This window comes from Episyrphus balteatus, chromosome 1 (genome assembly GCF_945859705.1).
Source record: "Episyrphus balteatus chromosome 1, idEpiBalt1.1, whole genome shotgun sequence".
Taxonomy (NCBI): domain Eukaryota; kingdom Metazoa; phylum Arthropoda; class Insecta; order Diptera; family Syrphidae; genus Episyrphus; species Episyrphus balteatus.
In genome coordinates, this window is record NC_079134.1 from 66171261 (window position 1) to 66192831 (window position 21571).

General features: G+C 35.4%; 2 protein-coding genes across 2 annotated transcripts; both read right to left on the reverse strand.

The window, feature by feature from the left end:
- Positions 1-270: 270 nt before the first annotated feature.
- On the reverse strand, positions 271-11495 carry LOC129905674 (uncharacterized). Its single transcript, XM_055981214.1, has 2 exons — positions 10845-11495; positions 271-10780 (listed from the first exon to the last, which is right to left on the reverse strand). Exon 2 carries the CDS (start codon positions 9716-9718, stop codon positions 7520-7522), a length of 2199 nt encoding a protein of 732 aa, XP_055837189.1. The 5' UTR covers positions 9719-10780; positions 10845-11495; the 3' UTR covers positions 271-7519.
- Positions 11000-21349, reverse strand: LOC129905676 (uncharacterized). The gene is made up of 2 exons (XM_055981218.1): positions 20630-21349; positions 11000-20560 (listed from the first exon to the last, which is right to left on the reverse strand). Exon 2 carries the CDS (start codon positions 12179-12181, stop codon positions 11000-11002), a length of 1182 nt encoding a protein of 393 aa, XP_055837193.1. The 5' UTR covers positions 12182-20560; positions 20630-21349.
- Between the last annotated feature and the right edge of the window lie 222 nt (positions 21350-21571).

A 21571-nucleotide genomic window follows, 5' to 3' on the forward strand; every position in this document is an offset into this window, starting at 1 on the left:
AGTTTCTATGTTGAACATAGAACCTTTTTCAAAATTTTTAACAAACTTTTTCATAGAAAGGTTCTATGTCATTTTTTTTTAAATGCTCATAGAATCCTTTTTTATGGTGAAATTAACGTTTTTTTCATGGTTTTATGACTTTTTTTATGGTTCTTTATAAGATTACGTCAATAATTTACAGCTTTGTAACTATTTTATCCAAAAACCAGCCTTAAAAAACTTTGAGATCGATTTCCTCAAAACTAAGGTGAGTTTACATACAACCCTATAATTCTCTGCCAGCGAAATGCTACGAGATTTGTGGAGGCTTTTTTTTTTTGTATTGTACTTGATCTGGCAACAATAAGAGGAACGTTGTGAAATAATGACAATAATGGAATGGAAGAGATTTTATCTGATTGGTCAAACATTAATATATAAGCCAAAGGTCTCAAAGAATTATGAAAATGATAGTAGTATTATTTTCAGAGAAGTAAAAGAATTGAAACTGGAGGGTTGATTGCCGTTGCACGTACATATGCTTGAAAATAAAAAAATCTGGAAAATTACCAACGTTAAGGCCAAAACAGTGTAGGTGGGTTTGAGCATCTTGCAGACCCTGTAGACCAAGTTTTGGTATTGTGAGGAATTTATTTTTTTACCGACTTCCAAAAAGGAGGAGGTATTCAATTCGTCTGTATTTTTTTATTTTTTATGTTTGTTACCGCATAACTCTGGACAGAGTGAGTCAATTTTGATAAATTTTTTTGTATTGGAAAGCTAGTGGCTGCAATGTGGTCCCATTTCAATTTCGTTCAGTTTAAGCTATAGGAAATATTAGAAAAACCATAAAACCCCCTTTTGAATCATGGAAGTCGGTTTTGTTTTTTTGATAAAAATGATTATCGAGATTTTAATGAAAGGGAGGTCTTAACTAAAGGCTATCGTTGTACTGTCCAAACGGATAAAAATAATTTTTGAACTTTGATGATTTTTATGCGACTTAACATTTTTTATCTAGGTACCTACTCGTACTCGAAGGAATTCTTAATATGTATTAGTTTAGTTATCTCGCTAAAATTATACAGGGTGTCCCAAAAGTAATGGATCAAACGAAATATGCTGATAGGCCAACTTTAGGGCTCTCAGAATTTGATAACTTGTTCATCCCAAATCCTTATGGTTTTCGATTTAATGCAGTTTTTGTGAAATTTCGAAAAGTCCCGACTTTGCAACAGTATTTTGATTCCTCCGCTCATAATTGATTTTTGTTTTTTACAATTCTTTCACTAAAACAAAAAAGGCGTTATTTAAAAAAAAGGTAAGTTGATGTTCATAACATTTCAATACTTAATACTAATTTATTGCTAAGTTCTATGTTTGACTTCATTCTACATAAAATGCTTAAGAAGCAAACTCTAGCTATATGAGCAACACTTTCGTGCATTGTGCCTATTTATAATTGAAGAATATGCAGAACCTTCTCGTCAGGAGGCTAGTGACCCCCAAAAAAAAGAAAAAACAAACATAAGAAACAAAATGTTCACATTTCAGTTGTTTCGGTTTGGTGGGGGTTTTTTTTATAAATTTTTATTTAATCAAAGTAACCGTCAATCAAAATATTTTAAAATAAGCGGCCAATAGAAATTGCTTTTCAAATATATATTTAAAAATGTTTCGAAAAAAAAATTCAAGTTTCTTATTGGCTACTGCTTTGATAAATAATATATTACAAAAATGAAACTGCCCCTTGACCACTGGTAAAAACGGCGCAGTGATTCGTTTATGGTATGGGGGTTTTTGCTTATAGCTTTTGGTGTGTGTTACTTGGTCTCCTTGAGGAAACAATGGATGTATATTCTTTTTTAGATATTTTATAGACAAACCTGCACCAGAGTGTCGAATAATTAGGCTAAGATGGATTGATTATCTTCAATAAAGGTAACGACCCTAATCAAAACTCGGTCTTTTTGAGTGAATTTTTGATCAAAAACTTTCAAAACCAGATCCAAACGTCCCCCAGTCACTCGATTTGGATACTATTTGACACATTTTTTTTTGTACATATGTAGGCAATTATTAATGAAATAAAACCACATTTAAATTTTTTTCGAAAATGTGTTAGATTTTTTTTTTGAGGTCTTGGTTAAACAAAGTTAGGGGTGTATACTTATTTATTTATTTAGTTAACATAACTAATTTACTAGTTTACAATAATTATACTTAATCTAGGATATATGATTTTAATTGACTATAGAGAAAAATGTTAATTTAAACTTACTAGAATTTGCTATTCTTTTGTCAAACAAATTATAATAACTGTTGTTATGTAAGTTAAAAAGTTTAAACATTTTATTTAGAGGTGAAAATTGTTCATAATTAGTACGACAGTTTGAAATAAGTATACTATCTGGTATGTTTCTCAAGTTTCTTTGTGGAATATTGAAATTACGAGACAGAAGGTGCAAAGAGTCTATATTACCATTGATTAATTTAACAATGAATACAAAACATAAATATGAACGTCTGTTCTCAAGACTGGGAAGATCAATGAGTTTCAGTCTATTGTTATAGGGTGGGAGATCATAAGGGTTAGTCCACCCAAGTCCTCTGAGGGCAAACCTTAGGAATCTTTTTTGCACTTGTTTCAGTCTATTTTTATGGCAGTCATAGTGAGGCGACCAAACTTGGCAAGCATATTCTAGAACAGGCCTAACGAAAGATATAAAAAGTTGTTTTATAACGAAGGGATCGGAAAATTGTTTCGACTCTCTCTTTATCCATCCAAGAATTGAGTTAGCTTTATTAGTAATGGAGTTAATATGTTAAACAAATTCGAGTTTGCGATCAAATGTGACACCGAGCACAGAAACATCATTTTCACGAGAAATTGACACACCATTAAACAGATAATTAAACGAATTAAAAGAAAGTTTTCTAGTAAAACACATAGTTTTACATTTATCGATGTTAAGACTCAAACAGTTACGAGTACACCAGTGGAAAAACGATTTAAGGTCACATTGGAGTTCTTCACAATCACGAGTATTTGAAATAGATTTAAAGATAGTCACATCGTCGGCATAAATGAGACACTTTGAGTGTTTTAAAACGGATGGTAAGTCATTAATAAACAGAATAAAAAGAATAGGACCCAAATGGCTGCCCTGTGGAGTTCCAGAATTGATCTTAAACTTGTTTGATTCGCAACCATTGAAAAGTACAGAGTAAGATCTGTCAAGTAAATAAGATTTAATCCATCTTACAAAGTAATCGCTAAATCCCAATTTTCTCAATTTAAAAAGCAGAACTTTATGTGACAATTTGTCAAAGGCTTTACTGAAGTCAGTAAATACGCAGTCTACTTGTTTTTTATTTTTAAAGGAATCAATACAGTTTTCAGCCAATTCTATTAAAAAAGTTACTGTGGAGCGACCTTTTGTGAAACCATGCTGATTAGGAACAATAAGAGATTTAACATAAAAACATAAAGATTCACAAATAATAGCCTCAAAAAGCTTAGGTATCACAGATAATCTGGCAATAGGCCTATAATTTTTAATTTCGTCTTTTTTTCCTATTTTATGCAGAGGGATTATAAAAGAATTTTTCCAAATAGACGGAAACACACAAGAAGAAATTGAAAAGTTGAAAAGAATAGACAAAGGTAATGACAAGTGACTTACACAGTTTTTGAAAATAGTAGAAGGTATACCATCAGGGCCTGGTATACAACTATCGTCAAGGTTAGATATGAACTTTACAATTTTGTCAGTATTAATGTTAAAGTTCATATCAGTCAAGTAAGTAAAAGATTTCAGTTGGTCAAAATTTTGAGCCACTTCGTCAGATTTATCACGGTTTGAAGTATCACAGATTGGAGTATCACAGTTGAAAGCACTTTGAAAGAAATCAGTAAACAGTTGTGTTATAACCCGTGGGTCGTGACTTGTAATGTCATTGAGTTTGAGAACAGACGGATATGAACATGATTTTCTTTTGGAGTTACTAAAGTTCCAAAAACACTTAGGATTCATTTTCAGATCTCTTTGCACCTTCTGAATGTAATTCAGATACTTCAAACTTGATTTTCTATTAAAATTATCTCTTTATTCACAGTAAAGTTTAAAGTTTATTTCAGTTGGAGATAGTTTATAAGTAGACCATAATTTGTTTCTGCGATTTTTAAGACTTTTGATTTCACTGTCGTACCAATCTGGAACAAAAGATTTTGATTTTATTATCGTTATAGGAACTGAATTAAGAAAGCAATCAAATAAAATATTGTTAAATTCAAATACCATTAAGTTAACATTAAGACAATTATTTAAACGAGACCAGTCAATTTGTGACAACAATGAATTTAGTTTTATAAAATCAGTCTTTTTAAAATTGAAGGAGTAATAATTATTATTGTCAGATATTTCATTATTTAAACATTGAAAGTTAATATGAAGTGAACAGATTAATGATGGGTGATGGTCATCTTCAGGAACCAAAGGCTCAGTTGACTTTCTTAGCGTAATATCTTCTTCAATGGTAGTAAAACCGAGGTCAAGCATTTTACTGTTTGAATTTAGAACATCGTTCAATTGAAAATGTCCAAGTGAAGTAATATCGTCAATTAGTTTGGCGTCATCAGATCGAAGATTTCCAGTTGGTAGCATAAAGTTTGTGTCTTGAGAGCGTAACCAAGCGATATTAGGAAGGTTAAAATCTCCAAGACATAAGATTTCATCGTGATAATCCAATAACTCATATATAAAATTGAGAAATTCAAAAGCTTTAGAATAAACCTCTCGTGAGCTACCAGGAACAATGTATAATGCTAAAACATAAAGGTTTTTGTCTTTAAATGATACTTTTACGCAGAGAAATTCTTTGTCAAGTGCAACAGGAACATTGATGGGTGAAGTTATTAAGTAAGATTTTACAGCTATAAGAATCCCATCTCCAACAGTATTGATGTTTGGATCAGAGTATCTGTCTCGTCAATATACGTTAAATGTTTCATCAAAAATTTCGGAGTCATTGATGCCGCTATGTAGCCAAGTTTCTGTGAGGCAAATAATATCATACGAGCAAACAGAAGATGAATAGTAGACCTTGTTGGTCTTAGTCCTGAGGCCTCTTACATTCTGATAAAATATGTCAATCAATAGCGACGAATTGTTTGTCTTGTCTTACTTTTGTGACTGAGTGTATTTATAGATAAAAGATATCTCATATGAATTTTAAGGTTTTCGCGGTTGTTAAGACATGACATTATTAGGGTTTTTCGGATTATCCGCTTTATATATATGTAAAGCTAAGGTTCTAGCAAAAGAGCCTCACTATATACCGCGCCTGGTTCGTGAAGCGATCGAAATAAAACGACATCAAAATTTCAATCGGGACGACAGTTTTAAGCTTTCTCGTACGTGGGACCCCTAATAAACTCGTCACGTTCCACACAATTGCCGCTTCACACCAACAAGGATACAGTGATTACGGTTTGCTCCCAACTTGCAAGCCTACAACAAAACACGGAACCTCCTACGCCCCGCTACAACTTGCGTAGCCAAAATCGCTAATAACATCTCGCTGGCAGTTTCCTGGTGACCACGCTCATTGCAATTTGAAGCGAAACGTTCAGGGTGAGTACAGTAGTGGACTCACTTTATATTTACATATATATAACGCGGATAATCCGAAAAACCCTAATAATGTCAAGATATCTCAATCAACATGGTCGTGATAGTCTAGGTGACAAGGTGATTGCCTCCCAATCTCACTATCCTGGGTTCGTATCTCAAAAGTTGCTTATGTTCTCTATTTTTTTTTTATTTTCACATTTACAGATTTAGTTTAAACAAAAAATAGCAGTATAGCATATTCCCATATATGATTTTAAAATAATTTTTTTTAATAGAAAACTTTGAGAAATTTCCATGCGTAGTCTAATTTTTAAATGCTCGGGATGATCTTCAAAAAGCTTTCAGCTTCGAACGTTTATGTATCCAAGAGAATTATTGGGTACACTCGGGTGTATACGTACTTACTTTTATTACTTAAACAGTATTAGTTAATTAATAATTCTTTTTATTAAATAATTTATCATTCTTTTAAGGTTTATTTTTACATTGCAAGCTATTTGTTTTGTACAAATTAACAGTACACAAGGAAATTTGTAAAAAACAAATAGCTTGGGTATACCTAAGTAAAAATCAAAATTAACAAATAAAATCTAAAAATTAGTACGATTTTTGTGTATGTATTTGATTTCTGGAAATTTAGGTAATGATTAGCAAAAGAGTTACAAAATTATAGTACTTATTTCAGAAAATCTATTCAATAGTCAATAGAAATAACGTTTAAAATGTAAGAAAGGTACAGCAGCAATGTAAAAATAAGCTTTAAGGCTAAGAATTATAAGTTAACTGATAAGCTCTACTGACTACACCACCCTCTGCTAAGGAGGTCAGAGACCCACTAAACAATAAAAAAGAAATAAATTTGCATTTCAGTTTCAGTTGTTTCAATTTTTTTAGCAGGTTATATACACTCAGTCACAAAAGTAAGTATAAACTAACACATTTTCGAAAAAAAATTAAATGTGGTTTTATTTCATTAATCATTGCCTACATATTACGAGTTTTGCTTAGGGTCGTTACCTTTACTGAAGATAATCAATCCATCGTAGCCTAATTATTCGACACTCTGGTGCAGGTTTGTCTATAAAATATCTAAAAAAGAATACACATCCATAAGTACAATGGTTGGCTAAAAGGCAATGGTTGGTTAAAAAGGGGTGCCAATATATCGTTCCATATAAAGTACCTAGTGGCAGGGGGTGCCAATAATACGTGCATTGAGACATCAATCGTTGCCGCTGCCAATAATTGTACTTTTTATACTGCCAATAATTATACCCTGTAACCGTTATAAGTTTCAATTTGAAGAATTGGAAAAAAGAGCTTAAACAGATGGATAGATTTGCTAAAAACTCGATACAGACGATTTGTACGTGATTTCCAAGAACCGTTTTTTTAATTTTAATTTAATGTCTCCTTTTTAACGGATATCTCCAAAAGATTAGATTTAGATTAGAAAATAGATTTTATTACAATCATAAGTACATTTTTGAATTCGGTTAACAATTCTATAAAGACATGGCTAAAGCCGTCTGCCAGATTGACAATTTTATGATTTCAATAATAAAACATTTATAAATAAGGTTTGCAGTACTTTTTTTTTTCATTTGGTTACAAATTTAATTAAAATGCTTCTCTTAAGATTTGGTTTCGATATCTTAATGCTGATTTCACAAAGTTGTAAAGAGCCAGCCAATCACGTCCATTCAGTATACCAATAACTTCATCTTCTTCACAATTAGCTGTTCCCAAGTGCAGTTTTCTTAATTCTTTGAGTAGGGGCATACGCCTATAAAGTGCATGGTAGGTTAGGTTAGGTAGAAGTGGCTGTCAGGCAAATTACCCGACACACTTAGACCCTTATGGATCCATTGTGATACCACAAAAGACTAGCAAGTTGGGACTCACTAGCCGAACCACTCGGTGCTTCTTATGAATGAAGATAGACTTTTAACGTCCGTTTTCACTAGATCACTAGTGTAATCGTAGAAGAATTCTCCTAGATAGAGTTTTCTTCTATTAGAGAGAGCAGGGCAGGTGCACAGAAGATGTTGAACAGTTTCCTCTTCTTCTTCATCCATGCAACTTCTGCAGAAATCGTTAGAGAACACGCCCATTCTTTTTGCGTGTCTACCTATTAGACAGTGTCCTGTAAGGACACCTATGGTGCAGCTAATATGCATTCTGTTTAAATTTAACAAACCCTTTGAACGTTTCAAGTCTATACAAGGCCATATTTGTTTAGTAGCTAGGCAAGTATTACTCTGAGTCCATCTGAGGTTGGTTTTCTTTAAAGCGTCCTGCTTTAGCATAAGTTTGCATGTAGCGATAGGTGTTCCTATATTGTTCCTTTCTGGTTGAAGAGGAGTAATTGTTCCTAGTTTGGCAAGTTCGTCTGCCCTGCAGTTGCCTGGGAAGTCTCTATGTCCCGGCACCCATACGAGGTGAATGTTAAACTGCTCAGACATCTCCCTTAGAGATGTTTGACAGTCGAGGACCGTGATTGAGTTTGTAGAGACGGAGGCAAGAGATTTAATGGCTGCTTGACTGTCCGAGAAGATCCGAATATCCGTGTTGGATATTACGTTTTCTCTGAGCCAAGAGAGAACCTCCTTAATCGCCAGAATTTCTGCTTGGAACACGCTACATTGGTCTGGTAAGCGGAAGAAGAGACTGAGATTCAGTTTTTCCGAAAATATGCCACTTCCTACACCTTCATTGGTTTTTGAACCATCAGTATAGAAGTGTAAAGAGTCATTATCCAGAGTACTAAGGTTCTCCCATTCAGTTCTGGAGGGAATGGAGTTCTGGAAATTATTATCGAACACCAGTTGAGGTGTGGTATAGTCTAGACGATCCGGAAGGAATCCGAAGTTGTTTAGAATGTTTGTGTGGCCAATATGATTACTGGTCCACTGAGAGGTTGCTTTTAGACGAGTAGCTGAGCTAGCTGCTACTTGTTTGCTGAAGATGTCTAGGGGTGTGAGATTTAGAAGTATGTCTAGGGCGTCAGAAGGGGTTGACCTCAGCGCACCGCTTATGCACATACTTGCTGACCTTTGGACTTTGATAAGCTTGTTTAAGTTTATCGTTTTGTCCAGTGCGGTCCACCAAACTACCATCCCATATGTAAGTATTGGTCTTATGACCGATGTGTACAGCCAGTGTGCAATGTTAGGAGAAAATCCCCATTTTCCACCAATGGCTTTTTTGCATGAAAAGAGTGCCACATTGGCCTTTTTAACTCTTTCTTCAATATTGAGCTTCCAGGTCAGTTTTTTATCAAAAATGAGTCCTAGGTATTTAGCTTGATCGGATAGAGTAAGTGTTACCTCTTTAATTGTAGGGAGTTTGAAGTCTGGAATCTTGTATTTCCTCGTGAAAAGGACAAGATCCGTTTTGTGGGGATTAATATCCAATCCACATCCTCTAGCCCAGTGAATTAGCTTGTTTAAAGCTGTTTGTAGAAGTTCTGCAAGTGTCTGTGGGTATTTGCCCGATACGGCAATTGCCACATCATCCGCGTAGGCGATAACCTTAAAACCTTCTCCCTCTAGGTCTAGCAGCAGTTCGTTGACTACTAAGTTCCATAGGAGAGGCGATAAGACCCCTCCTTGAGGGGTCCCTCTGTTGGCTGCTCTACGGGTTTTGAAGTTTCCCAACTCTGAACTGATAATCCTGCTACTAAGCATGATTTCTATCATGTTCTTAAGCGGGTCTTCTATTTTGAGATTGTCAAGAGCATTCATGATTGCTGAGTTCCTGACATTATTGAAAGCACCCTCTATGTCTAAAAAGGCGACAAGAGTGTACTCTTTGTAGTGTAGAGAGTATTCAATGGTGCTAACCAGAGAATGGAGAGCAGTTTCCACCGATTTCCCTTTAGTGTAGGCATGTTGTGCCTTAGAGATCAGACATGGTTCAATTTCCTGTCTTAGATGGATATCTATCATTCTTTCTAGAGTTTTAAGCAGAAAGGATGATAGACTAATAGGTCTTAAATCTTTTGGAGTGACATGAGAGCATTTTCCCGCCTTTGGTATAAAAACCACCTTTGCTTCTCTCCAGGCCTTTGGAATATACGAGAAGCTTATGAAGCTTATCATTATAATTTCCAACTTTCGTAGTATGATATCTGAGACGTGTTGTAATTCAGCGGGTATGATACCATTTGGCCCAGGTGATTTGTATGGATGGAAGCTATTTATTGCCCATATTAGTCTATCCTTGGAAATAGGATCTTTGCTAATTTGATAAAATAGGAGCTAGTCCAATCGCCATTAGAGTCTTTTAGGGAGCTCGGCATGGTTGGATTAGTTGAAAGGATTTTTCTGAGCCTAGATGCCTCAGAAGAATCTTCAATTTTACTACAGAAGTTCCTCCAGGAGGATCTTTTACTTTTCCGTAGTTGTTTCTTGTAACTTTTTAGAGAAACTTTATACAGGTCCCAGTCTAATGGGTTCCTTGTTTGTTTAGCCCTATTGAAAGCCTTTCTACAGTCTTTCCTGAGCGGTTCTAGCTCTTTGTTCCACCAGTGCGGTTTTTTCTTTCCTCTTATTATGGTAAGGGGACAAGAGTTAGCCATGGAATTGTTTAGAGCTTTGGTGAGATCGTTGACTTTTAAGTCAAGATCATCTGTATTAGAAGGGAAAATATTGTCCTGATTATCGTAGCAGGTAGTAAAAGTTTCCCTATATTTCACCCAATCCGTTTTCCTATAATTACGAAAACCGGTGGGTTTTGTGCATTCATCTTCGAGACTAAATTGGATATACCTATGATCTGAGAATGAGTGATCATTAGATACAGCCCAATTCCTTATCTTGTGGTGAATTGTCTGTGATACAAGGGTAATGTCCAATACCTCTTGTCGGTTCTTTGTAACAAAGGTAGGTTCATTACCAATATTACAAATAAGGAGACTAGTACTTAGAATAAAATCAAAAAGTGACTCACCTCTTTCATTTACGTCAGTACTCCCCAACACTGTGTGATGAGCATTAGCATCACTGCCAATGAGGAGATCTACTTTTTGGCTCGCTGCTGCTGCGATCATTCGCCCAAGTGTCTCCCCCGGAGGCGGCCCACAATCGTGGCCTAGGTAAGCAGACGTAATCCAATATGTTCCTTTGGAGGTCTGCAGTGTAGCGGTTGTGATATCACGATCGCTGTAATTAGGGAGTAAAAATACTGTTAGTGTTTTCTTTGCTAGTATGCAGGATCTAGGCTCACCTTTATCCGTCACATACAGCAGAGAATAATCTTTCGTCCCGAAGCCTCTCACCAAGGATTTTACAATCCAAGGTTCCTGGATCAGGACTATATCCTCTCCGGACTTGCTTAGTCGGAGAAGAAGGGCGGCCGAAGCCTTTATGGAGTGTTGGAGATTAATCTGTACCACCTGCAGCATGGCTACAACCAGTACGATCAACCTCCACCACTGTGGCATTTAGGTCTTCCGTTTCTGAGGTAGAGTTTAATAGCTCATCCTCAGAAAGAAGATCCTCCTGCGCAACGATGACAGTGTCCATGTCGGACAAACTTCCAGCCATCTCATCATCTTCCAATACGGAAGATATTGTTTTCGCGTCCTTTTCGGACGCTGGGTTTTGGTTCGTGTCATTTACTGACACTGGGGTTTGTTTTGTTCCCTCTTCGGGAACTTTCGAAGATGACAGCTGATCTGGAATGGAAGAGCTGCATGATGCATCCACTTCCATTGCTGAAAGTGCTTTACATATGCCCAATTCCTCCATTTCAGACTGCGCCGTATGGCCTGCAAGCCTTGCCATCTCCACATCTTTTTTATAGATTTTTAGCACAAGGCTATCAAATCCATACTGGATAACTCCCCCGGTTGCAGCCAGAGGATCCAGTGATTCTTTGTTAATGATAACAAGAGCCGAACGATAGCGCGCCACCGGCTCTTTTTCGATGATTGGGACTTTCCAGTCGTGAGTGGGCATCGAAGGGTTACTGAATTGAATTAGTCGGAGAACCATCTCTGGTGACGTGTGTAAGGCCGGGACCAGAGTACGAGCTCTTGGCCTGCAAGGGATTTCCTCCCTTGGCACAACCTCCAGCTTAGCACCTGGCCAGATCTCACCCAAATCACCCACAGCAAGCTTATAGAGATGTAACGATCTCTGATCATCGCAAACGATGAGTTTGGCCCTATTTTGGTGCCATCCTCCGTCGCTTACCTTTGGAAGGGGGCCTGGGTTCGCCTCGAGAACAGGGATGAACCTGAACCCGAGGTGAGCCCTGACGTCCGCCCAATGATCAGGCGAGATGTTTCCATCTAAATTGCCTCTGTCGATGACGGCAACAGTAACCTTTTCTTTGACCACGTCACTAAAGGTATTCCCAATTCGAAGTGTTGGTGGTACGCCATCCAACACCCTTGCTTTTTTGGGTTGAGGATTTTCTTCCTCAAAGGACCTTTCTCGCTTAGACGTAGTGTCTTTGCTGATCCTCTCCATCACTTTCCTCGCCCAGTTGAGCTTGCCGAGTTCAGAACGACTTCTCTCCCCCGGGGCTTTTTCAGCATCGAGTTCGATGATCTTCATCGCTCGGAGACGCTCATTAGCGGGTCTGGATCTCGTTTTGCCCCCTTCCTTGGCCGAGCTGGAGTTCTTGTTCAGAACTGCAGCTCCACCAAGGGAAGGAGCAGCTCAATTCGAGGATGACTTATCGTGGCCAGCGGTTTTAGTATCACTAACCCCTCCCGCCACGATATTCTTCCCCGTCTCACTGGTATTACGGGCATTGGAGGTAGAGACAGAGTTGCTAATAGCATCCCTGCCTCCCCCCCCCTTGGACATTGTTGTTTCCTGGTTTGGGTGCCCCGTCACCTTGGTCTGTGATACAGACCGGTGGCAGCAGCGACACCGTCCCCTTTCCACACATTTTCATACTTCCTTCCGGGAGAGACGTTCCGTCACCTTGGTTGGCGGTTTGGTCGTTCTTAACTACCTCGCCGCTAGCCGGTGGCAGCAGAGTTGGCAACTCCGGAAGTTCGTTTCTTTCCAGGAGAGACATTCCGCCACCTAGGTTTACGGTTTGGTTGTTTTTCACTTCCTCATCGCGAACCGGTGGCATCAGAGGCGCCGTTCCCGGAAGATTGTTCGTACTACTAGCATTAGGATTGGACTCCGTCCTGCAAGTAGTAGACGTTGGCATGACTGCCGCATCACTCGCTTTTTTAGAGCAAGTGGCCGGCAAGTCCTGCTTCCCGCCATGTTTTTTTGGTTTTGTTTGTTTGTTTGTTTTGTTTTTTTGATTAAAGAGTTCATAGAAGGTCCCACGAGTAGAAACGGAAAGAAAAGGTCAGCCCCGGCAGAGCCGTGTACCGGTGTAAGGCTAGTCTATTTCGGACTTTGCCAGGCATCCGAAAGAGCTCGTAAGTGACTGGTTTACCCCCCAGTCTTGCATTCTTCGGCACGGTTTCAAAAAGCTCACACCACCACTGAAATTAGGGACCCCGAATCTATGGTGAAGTTGAATTTCTTAGGATTGTACTATTAAGAAGTAAGAACCACTCAGCGATCCAACATAACCTTAGCTGCCACCGCTTTGACATCGTACAAAGCATAAACTGTGGTGGTCATTGTCCGCCCGGCACCCACTTGGAGGGTTCGATCGAGGATTTTTGCCAGGCAAAATTTTAGTATGACAAGTATGATTTTAGTACGACTTACATCAATCCCTCCATTAAGATAAGAAACAATATCATTAATGAAAAGAGCGAAAAGAAGTGTGCTCAAGATGCATCCTTGTCTCAAACCCGTTGGTGTTACGAAACTTTCAAACATATTGACTTCATCCAATACCTTCGCTGAACAGTTTTTGTATATTTTCCTTAATGTCCTCAACATTTTATATGGTATTTCCAGAGCAGAAAGTTTATAGAACATTAATGTCGTTTTCCAAAATTCAAGGAATGACACTCCTAGCTATATAATCACAAATAATTATATACAGATGTCTCATCTTCATAGAAAAAAGTGACATATGAAACTGAAAATCACCACTTTGAAGAGCTTTTAAAAAAGCTCTTTTCAATGAAAAATTTGAGAAAATTTAAAATGCTTTTTTTTCTCTTTAGAATTTCTTTATTCTCTGATTCTCTTTTACGTGTTATTTGAGAGTGAGTATCATTATCATGTGTTTTCACGGCTCTCGCTCAGACAGAGCGAGAAGATCTTTTTGTATGGATAGAAAAGAAAAATAAAATCATGGGCATAACGGTCTTGACTCTTGAGTTGGAATCGTTTTCGTTATTTTTCTGTATCTCTGAATTTTTTCTTGTATTTTTGTTGTGTTTTTGCATTGCAAAATCGCGCTTTAACTGTTTTTTTTTTTTTAAGGCGGGATTTTTGGAAGGAAAATAGAATTGTGTGTGTGCAGATGGATTGTGGACGTATTTAAAAAAAAAAAACAACCTGAACAATAAATGCATTTTTTTTCTCATATATTTTTTTCGTAAGGAAGGTTGGGATGAGGAATAAAAATATGAGTTGATCTGTGGTGTTGCAATATTTTTTGTCAATTCAAAAAATGGAAAGGCTAATAGAAAATCGTCGCATTTGAAGTAAAAGAGAACCAAAGAAAATAAAACTCAGATACGATTACAACTCAAGACCGTTGTGCACATATTTTTTTTTCTTTCTGTCCATAGAAATAGACCTTGTGGCTCGAGTATCGAGTCGTCCTGACGCACGTTTTTTATTTATTTCTATCAACGGTTGACGCTGGTCAGTCTGGCTCGACGAGAAAGGTTCATAAAAAAAACAACAACAAAACCTACTCAGTAGTGCAGTACCTACTCACAAAAGATCTTTTAGAAGAGAAAGAAAGAATAAGGAATATGTGCTTGTACATATTTGGGTTGTTTTTTTTTTTTTTTGTTTTGCAATTCAGTTTTGTTTTTGTTTCTTTGAATGGCGGGATTAAGTAATTGTGTTTAGGTATGCAAAAGGAGTGTGAATGCTTTTTAAGAAAGTAGGTATAGGTAGGTAGGTACCTAATCAATGAATGAAATTTTGTTCTTTAATATTTTTTCATGGGATAGGTTAGGGTTAGGAATAAGCAAATGAAATCTGGTTTTGGGATATTTTTTGGAAATCAAGAAAAAAAGAATACATGCACAGTTTCATTTTTTAGCGCATTGATTTGGTTTTTACATACTTCCAAAAAAAAGGAGGTATTCAATTCGTCTGTATTTTTTTTTTTTTTTTTTTTTTTTTTATGTTTGTTACCGCATAACTTTGGACTGAGTGAACAAATTTTGATAAATCTTTTTGTATTGGAAAGCTGGTGGCTGCAGTGTAGTCCCATTTCAATTTCATCTTCATTTAGCCATAGGAACTATTTTAAAAATCATAAAACCCAGTTTTGAGCCATGGAAGTCGGTTCTGTTTTTTTGCTAAAAATGATTATTATTTATTTTTTTTTTTGTCTTCTTTAACTGGGGTATGAAATCATGAGTATCTAAGTAGGTAGGTGAAACAAGTACCTAAGTACCTACATGGTAACATATCTGCTACACTTTGTCTTTAATTTTGATCAAGTTGAGTTAGTAGGTAGGTAGGTACATACCTATGTCGAACAAATAGTAACTATGTACCTACAAACGTTATTTAACGTGGGTAGAACATAGGTACCTATACTTACACAAAAAACTTAAAATATTATAATAAAAGTTCTTTTAAAGTTACAAAATTATCTCGTTAAAATGGTTTTTAGCTGCAAACCAAGTAGGTATGCCATTTAATTTCTTGTAAAACGAAGAATTTTTAGAAAAAAAATTTGAAAATCGAGACGTTTTTCTAGCCATTTTTTTATAAATAAACAAAAATTTAACTTTTTTAAAAATCCAAAAATTATATTTGGGAAATGTTCCTTATTTTTCATATAAGAGATTCGTTTTTGCATAAATATAAATATAATAATAACAGTTCAAAGTATATTTTTTTTTATTTGATAGGTACGACCTCGTTTGCCATTTTTGAGAAACCCAACCATTTCTTTTTTGTCCAGTACGTACATATCTACCGTTTATTTTTGTCTTAAAACAAATTGATTTTCCGTCTACGGTATCACGAAAAACTCTTAGTTATCAATTTTCAAGTAGGAAAATCGCTTCAGATCGAGATAGAGGATACAGACAAAACTATTGCGAGACCCAATTTTTCGCTTTTTGTTATCTCGAGCTCGATATTTTTACGAATCCTTAACTTGTCCGTAAATCGTAAACCGCAAGTAAAAAAATGAATTTGAAATTTAAAAGAATAGGTGTTTTTAAGAAAAACAAATTTAATTGAAAAAAAAAAAAAACGTTTACTGCAACTGAAAAAAAATTGCATAAAAAAAATTGTTTTACAACTGAAAAATATTTGCATTAAAAAAAAATATATTATTGCAACTAAAATTGTAAGAAGTTCGACGAATATTAAAAATGAACTATATATTGCCCACACTTCTCATTGACTTGTTTTTTCTATGAAGAATTTTTTTGTATTTGCAAAAGGTACCTACAATTTTTTTTGAGGCAAAATATTGTTTTTGTCAATAAAGATAATACCTATTTTCAATACAAATATTTTTCAGGTGCAGTAGTATTTTTTTAATTCAAAATATTATTAAGTTGCAGTAAATATTTGTTTGTTTTCAAAAAGATTTTATTTTCAACCCTGCTTCATTTTTTTATTTCTTGCTTCCATCAAAAAAATAAAATTCACCTGTTTGAATGCAATTCAAATGTAAACAAAAACATGAATAGAATTCGCCAATTCATTCACTCTACTCTATCTAAGAACCTGCTTACCTACCTATCCATCTACCATAAGCCAGAACTATAATTGGCGGATGGAGTCGGATGCTAATGTCAATTGTTGTTGTATTTCCATAAGTTTCCATCCGACGAGTGCGCTCGCAACCGCACTCGTCGGATGGAAACTTATGGAAATACAACAACAATTGACATTAGCATCCGACTCCATCCGCCAATTATAGTTCTGGCTATACACATACACACCAGACACCACAATTGTGCGCACATCGGAGCGAACACACATAATGTTTTGTCTATGGGCCGCCTTACGCACGCAGACAGACGTCATGTCGCCCAACGACATCGGGTTAATGTATACGCAGATACGAATACTACGCTCATGCTCATATTTCACCAACACTCTGCACCTCATATGTATGTCTAGATGTCTACACACAATTGAACAATCTGATCGGTGCCCATGCAATCTCAACATTAGCCGACACTTATAAAATATTTTCATATTGTCGGCGTAGAGAAAAATTGTTCTAAGTCTTTAAGAAATCCTTTGTACTGAGAACAATTTTGCTTTACGCCGACGATATGTGCCTATCCACAATAATAAGAAATAAAGAACTAGGTACATACGTAGGTACCTAACTGAAAACAATAAGATATTTTAATGAATTGTTAAATTTTACTCACATTTTTCTTATTTGGTTCAATTGGAACCTATAAAAAAAAAAATCACCAAATAAAAAAAAAAAAATAAGAAACACAAAATTCAGAAAGTAGGTAGGTAGGTAGATAATATAAAACAAAATAATTTCACACAACACTTGCACAAAATTAATATTAATATTTCAATTGTTTTTCAAAATATTTATAGGTATGTAGTAATAAAAATTACTGATTGTTATTTAAATAGGTAGGTAGGTATGTATTTGAAATATTTCACAGCAGCTGATTGCTTAGAAAGTCAGAGACAAATTGAAATCACTTCTATCTACCCACTTGCACTCCTTTTTTTATTTTCGCGGGAGAGTGAGTAAGGCCATGGTCGTAAGAGAAAAGAGATCCTTTCTTATTGTTCTCTTTTTAAATTAAAAAAAAGCTTTTTTGTCGGCTGAAAAATTCTCTTCTCCTTTTTGATTCAAATTTAAAAAGCTCTTGTCGGCTGAAATGTGTCGGCTGGAAAAAATTTTGATGACCATTTTTTTCTATGGGATGCGATATCTGTATATAATTGCCTGTGATATAATCACTCCGAAAGGAGTGATTTCAAATTCCAAAATTGAAAAAGGAGTTAATTTTTGGAGTGAATTCTTCACTCCCAAAATTTTGAAGGAGTGACGGAGTGATAACCAATACTTCTACATTTTACTTCATGGACTACTTGTCATTGTCAAATTCTTGGGTGGTTGTTTTAATTTTTTTTATGAAGAAAATTATATTTATTTATAAAAAGAATCAACAAAGTATTGTAAAAAATCAATAAAAGTGAATTTAAAAGATTGTGTTATTATTTTACTTATTAGTATTACAAACACATGCAAAGTAAACGTCAAATCACTCCACTTGTCAAATTAGTCGTGAACAAATTCCAAAATTGCACAAAAAAGGAGTGATTCACTCCCATAATTTTGGAAAACGACATAAATCTCGATCTACGGTGTCAAATGCGGATTTGAAATCAAATGTTTTTTCCTTCCTCACGATAAATGTCTACAATAGTGCTTAGTGTATAAATTTGATCAACGGTGGAGTAACCTTGACGAAATCCAGCTTGGCATTCACTAAGTATCTGCTGTTCTTCAACCCAATTACTAAGGCGTCTGTACAACACACTTCCAAATAACCCACACGCCACACCACCCCAATATAGAGTTTTCGAGATATATCAATTTTCTCAAAAACGAATAACTTACACGTGAATGCATTTCGAACGCTTCGGTGGCGCTCATCATCAGCACTAACTCAATTGACAAAAAGAATTATTGGTTTTGGTAAATGCAGAGCGAAGAAGAAAGAGTTAGATTTTTTGTAAGTTGTTTCTTCTTCGCTCTGGATTTACCAAAACCAATAATTCTTTTTGTCAATTGCGTTAGTGCTGATGATGACCGCCACCGAAGCGTTCGAAATGCATTCACGTGTAAGTCGTTTATAATTAATGTTTAATTTTTTTTTCCTTAATTTGACTTAATTGTTTGCGTGAAACAATAAGGTGTTTTTTTTTTGTTCGCATAACTAATACATATTAAGAATACCTTCGAGTACGAGTAGGTACCTAGATAAAAAATGTTAAGTCACATAAAAATCGTCAAAGTTCAAAAATCATTTTTAACCGTTTGGATTGCTTCAAGTGGACCCTTAACTGCATAGGTGCACGGACAGTACAACGACAGCCTTTAGTTAAGACCTCCCTTTCATTAAAATCTCGAAAAAAAAATTCCTCACAATACCAAAACTTGGTCTACAAGGTCTGCAAGATGCTCAAACCCACCTACACTGTTTTGGCCTTAACGTTGGTAATGTTCCAGATTTTTTATTTTCAAGCATATGTACGTGCAACGGCAATCAACCTTCCAGTTTCAATTCTTTTGCTTCTCTGAAAATAATACTACTATCATTTTCATAATTCTTTGAGACCTTATAGAAAAATTTCAACCAATCCCATTTTCTGTTTGGCTAATATATTAATGTTTGACCAATCAGATAACATCTCTTCCATTCCATTATTGTCATTATTTCACAACGTTCCTCTTATTGTTGCCAGATCAAATACAATACCAAAAAAAAGCCTCCACAAAACTCGTAGCGTTTGTATTCCTAACATTTAAATTCGTAACATCGTTACACTCGTATCATAGTTGCTCATATCATAGTCGCCCGTAAAATTTGTTTCCGTATCATCATTACTATTTCATTTTTTCAAGGAAATTATTAGAGATGCCGAGAACATTCGGCCACTATTCGGTATTCGGCCTATTCGGAGAAGAAAAATGACTTAAATTATTATACCAAAATGTGTGTTTTATTAAAAAATTGCAATTTTAGTACTCATAATCTACTAAAGGCAAGTTGTGGTGAATGAAAACTATTTGTTCCGCATTTGTTGGTAGTAAACGATAACGTTTATCTTCGTAGACTATTGCTGCTTCGAAAAATAGTCTTTCGCTGTAAACACTTGTCCCAGGAGAAGAAAGGTAGACTTTAGAAAATGTTGTCAAAATATGAAATTTTGTAGTATGTGTTGACCACCACTTGTATGTGTCCGCCGTTCGATCTTGGCGAACAGTCCTTATATATAATTCGATTTTGGATGTCTACCTTTGCAGTAGTAGGTAGTGTGTTCAGACATTTAAATATCTTAAAAGTAGTTCAGTTATTCACCGTTACAATACGATGTTGTTCTTGAGACAAAGTATAAAATTTTTGAAATTACCAACGTTTTTTTCTGTGTGTCCTTGGCCGAATATTCGGTATTCGGCCGAGGAGCGTGGCCGAATATTCGGTATTCGGCCAAATCAATGTTCGCGGCATCTCTAGAAATTATCCATTTTTGCCTTGTCACACACACAATTACAAACAAAAAAATTACTCTCATGTTTTATCACTCTAGAAAAAGGAGTACAAATTTAGAGTACTCCTTAATAGAGTGAAAGAAAACGACATAAATTAGTTGTTTGCGACAGAGCAGCGATTTAAATTCTTAGGACTTTAAAGTTAAATAATCTCCCAATAAAAAATTAGTTTTTCAGTAATTTACATTTTTGGATTTTATTTAGTTTTCGGTTCGATAAGTTGACAAATTGTTCTTTAGTTCGGAATCTTTAATGAACTAAATAAATGAATTTCTTGAATGGATAATGATCAATTCCTTCTCTTAAATGTTTGTTTTAGTTTTTGATTTCTTTTCAACATCAGTTATATTAATTAAAAGTCAAAGTGACAAATGAAAATTATAAAATAATATTATCCTCTTGGTTTTTTTAATGCAAAAATCGGGAAGACGGCGAGTAGAAATCGCTTAACTCCTTAAAGTTTCATATTGATACTGTATTTTCGATCCCATTAACATTATTACAATTGCGCTTATATTCAAATATGTTTGCTCTTTTCATATCTCCTTCTGTAAACAATCCAATAGGGCAGTAGTGTCCCTCAATATCTCCTGGGAAAATTTAATTTTTGTATTTAAAATGTTTAGTAATTTCTAATTTCTTCTAATTTCTTGACAAACCTCGCATTCTTCTTTTCCTTCGTTCTTTTCTTTGATAGATTGCAAGGTATCTAAAATGTCTGTTTTTCTTAAATGAAGTTTGCCCTCTTCTGATTGTGCCAATAGACAAATAGCAGACAGAACAGTTTCAGTCTTTATATCAAAACCAATTACTGGGTCCACAAATGTTGCCAGCTTCTGCACTGCGCCTAGTTTCACAAACTCATCTGAAATAAGATTTTTATTATTGACTACTCATAATAGTATTTTTGTTTACATTATAGAAAATTAACGAAATGTATTATATTAGTCCAGTCATTTTAGTAATTTTTAACCCAAATCTTAGTGGGCTGAATTTTGGTATACACCTTTATTACGGCGCACAGTGGTTCCCAGATGGAAAAAACCCAAGAAAGTGAAACAATTTTCTAAATTTTTTGATTTGGTTTTTCGATTAAAAATATGTTTAAATACAGAATGCAATCAATTTTAATTTTTTGCATAGCCTGGGTTCCGAGTATACTTATCTCAAAGAAGATTCTTTAAAATCATCGAAAATTCGATTTTTTTTGCAACTTTTGTAACGAGTTATTTAGCTTTGAGGTTCTGCTGGCACAAATATCATCCCTAGCTAGCTCAGCTGTGGGTTCTTTTACCTCCTCGTTATCAAAAAAAAATATGCCAGGCTCTATACATCTTGGTGTTATGATGCGCGAGATGTTAATTCAAATCCCACCCTACCTGGTTGTTTTCTCGCCAAACAACCCCTTTGCACCCTTTCCTTTTCCTCGACCCCCCCCCCCCCTTACCTGTTCATCACTTCCTCCTCATCTTCCCCTTTTCAAATAATTTAGAAAATCATATTAATTTCGATAGCATAGGTTTAATTAAAATTCAATTTCTTAACAGAGTAGTTATGCATATTATTTTTCACATTAGGATTCAATTTTAGGAAAATTTTAT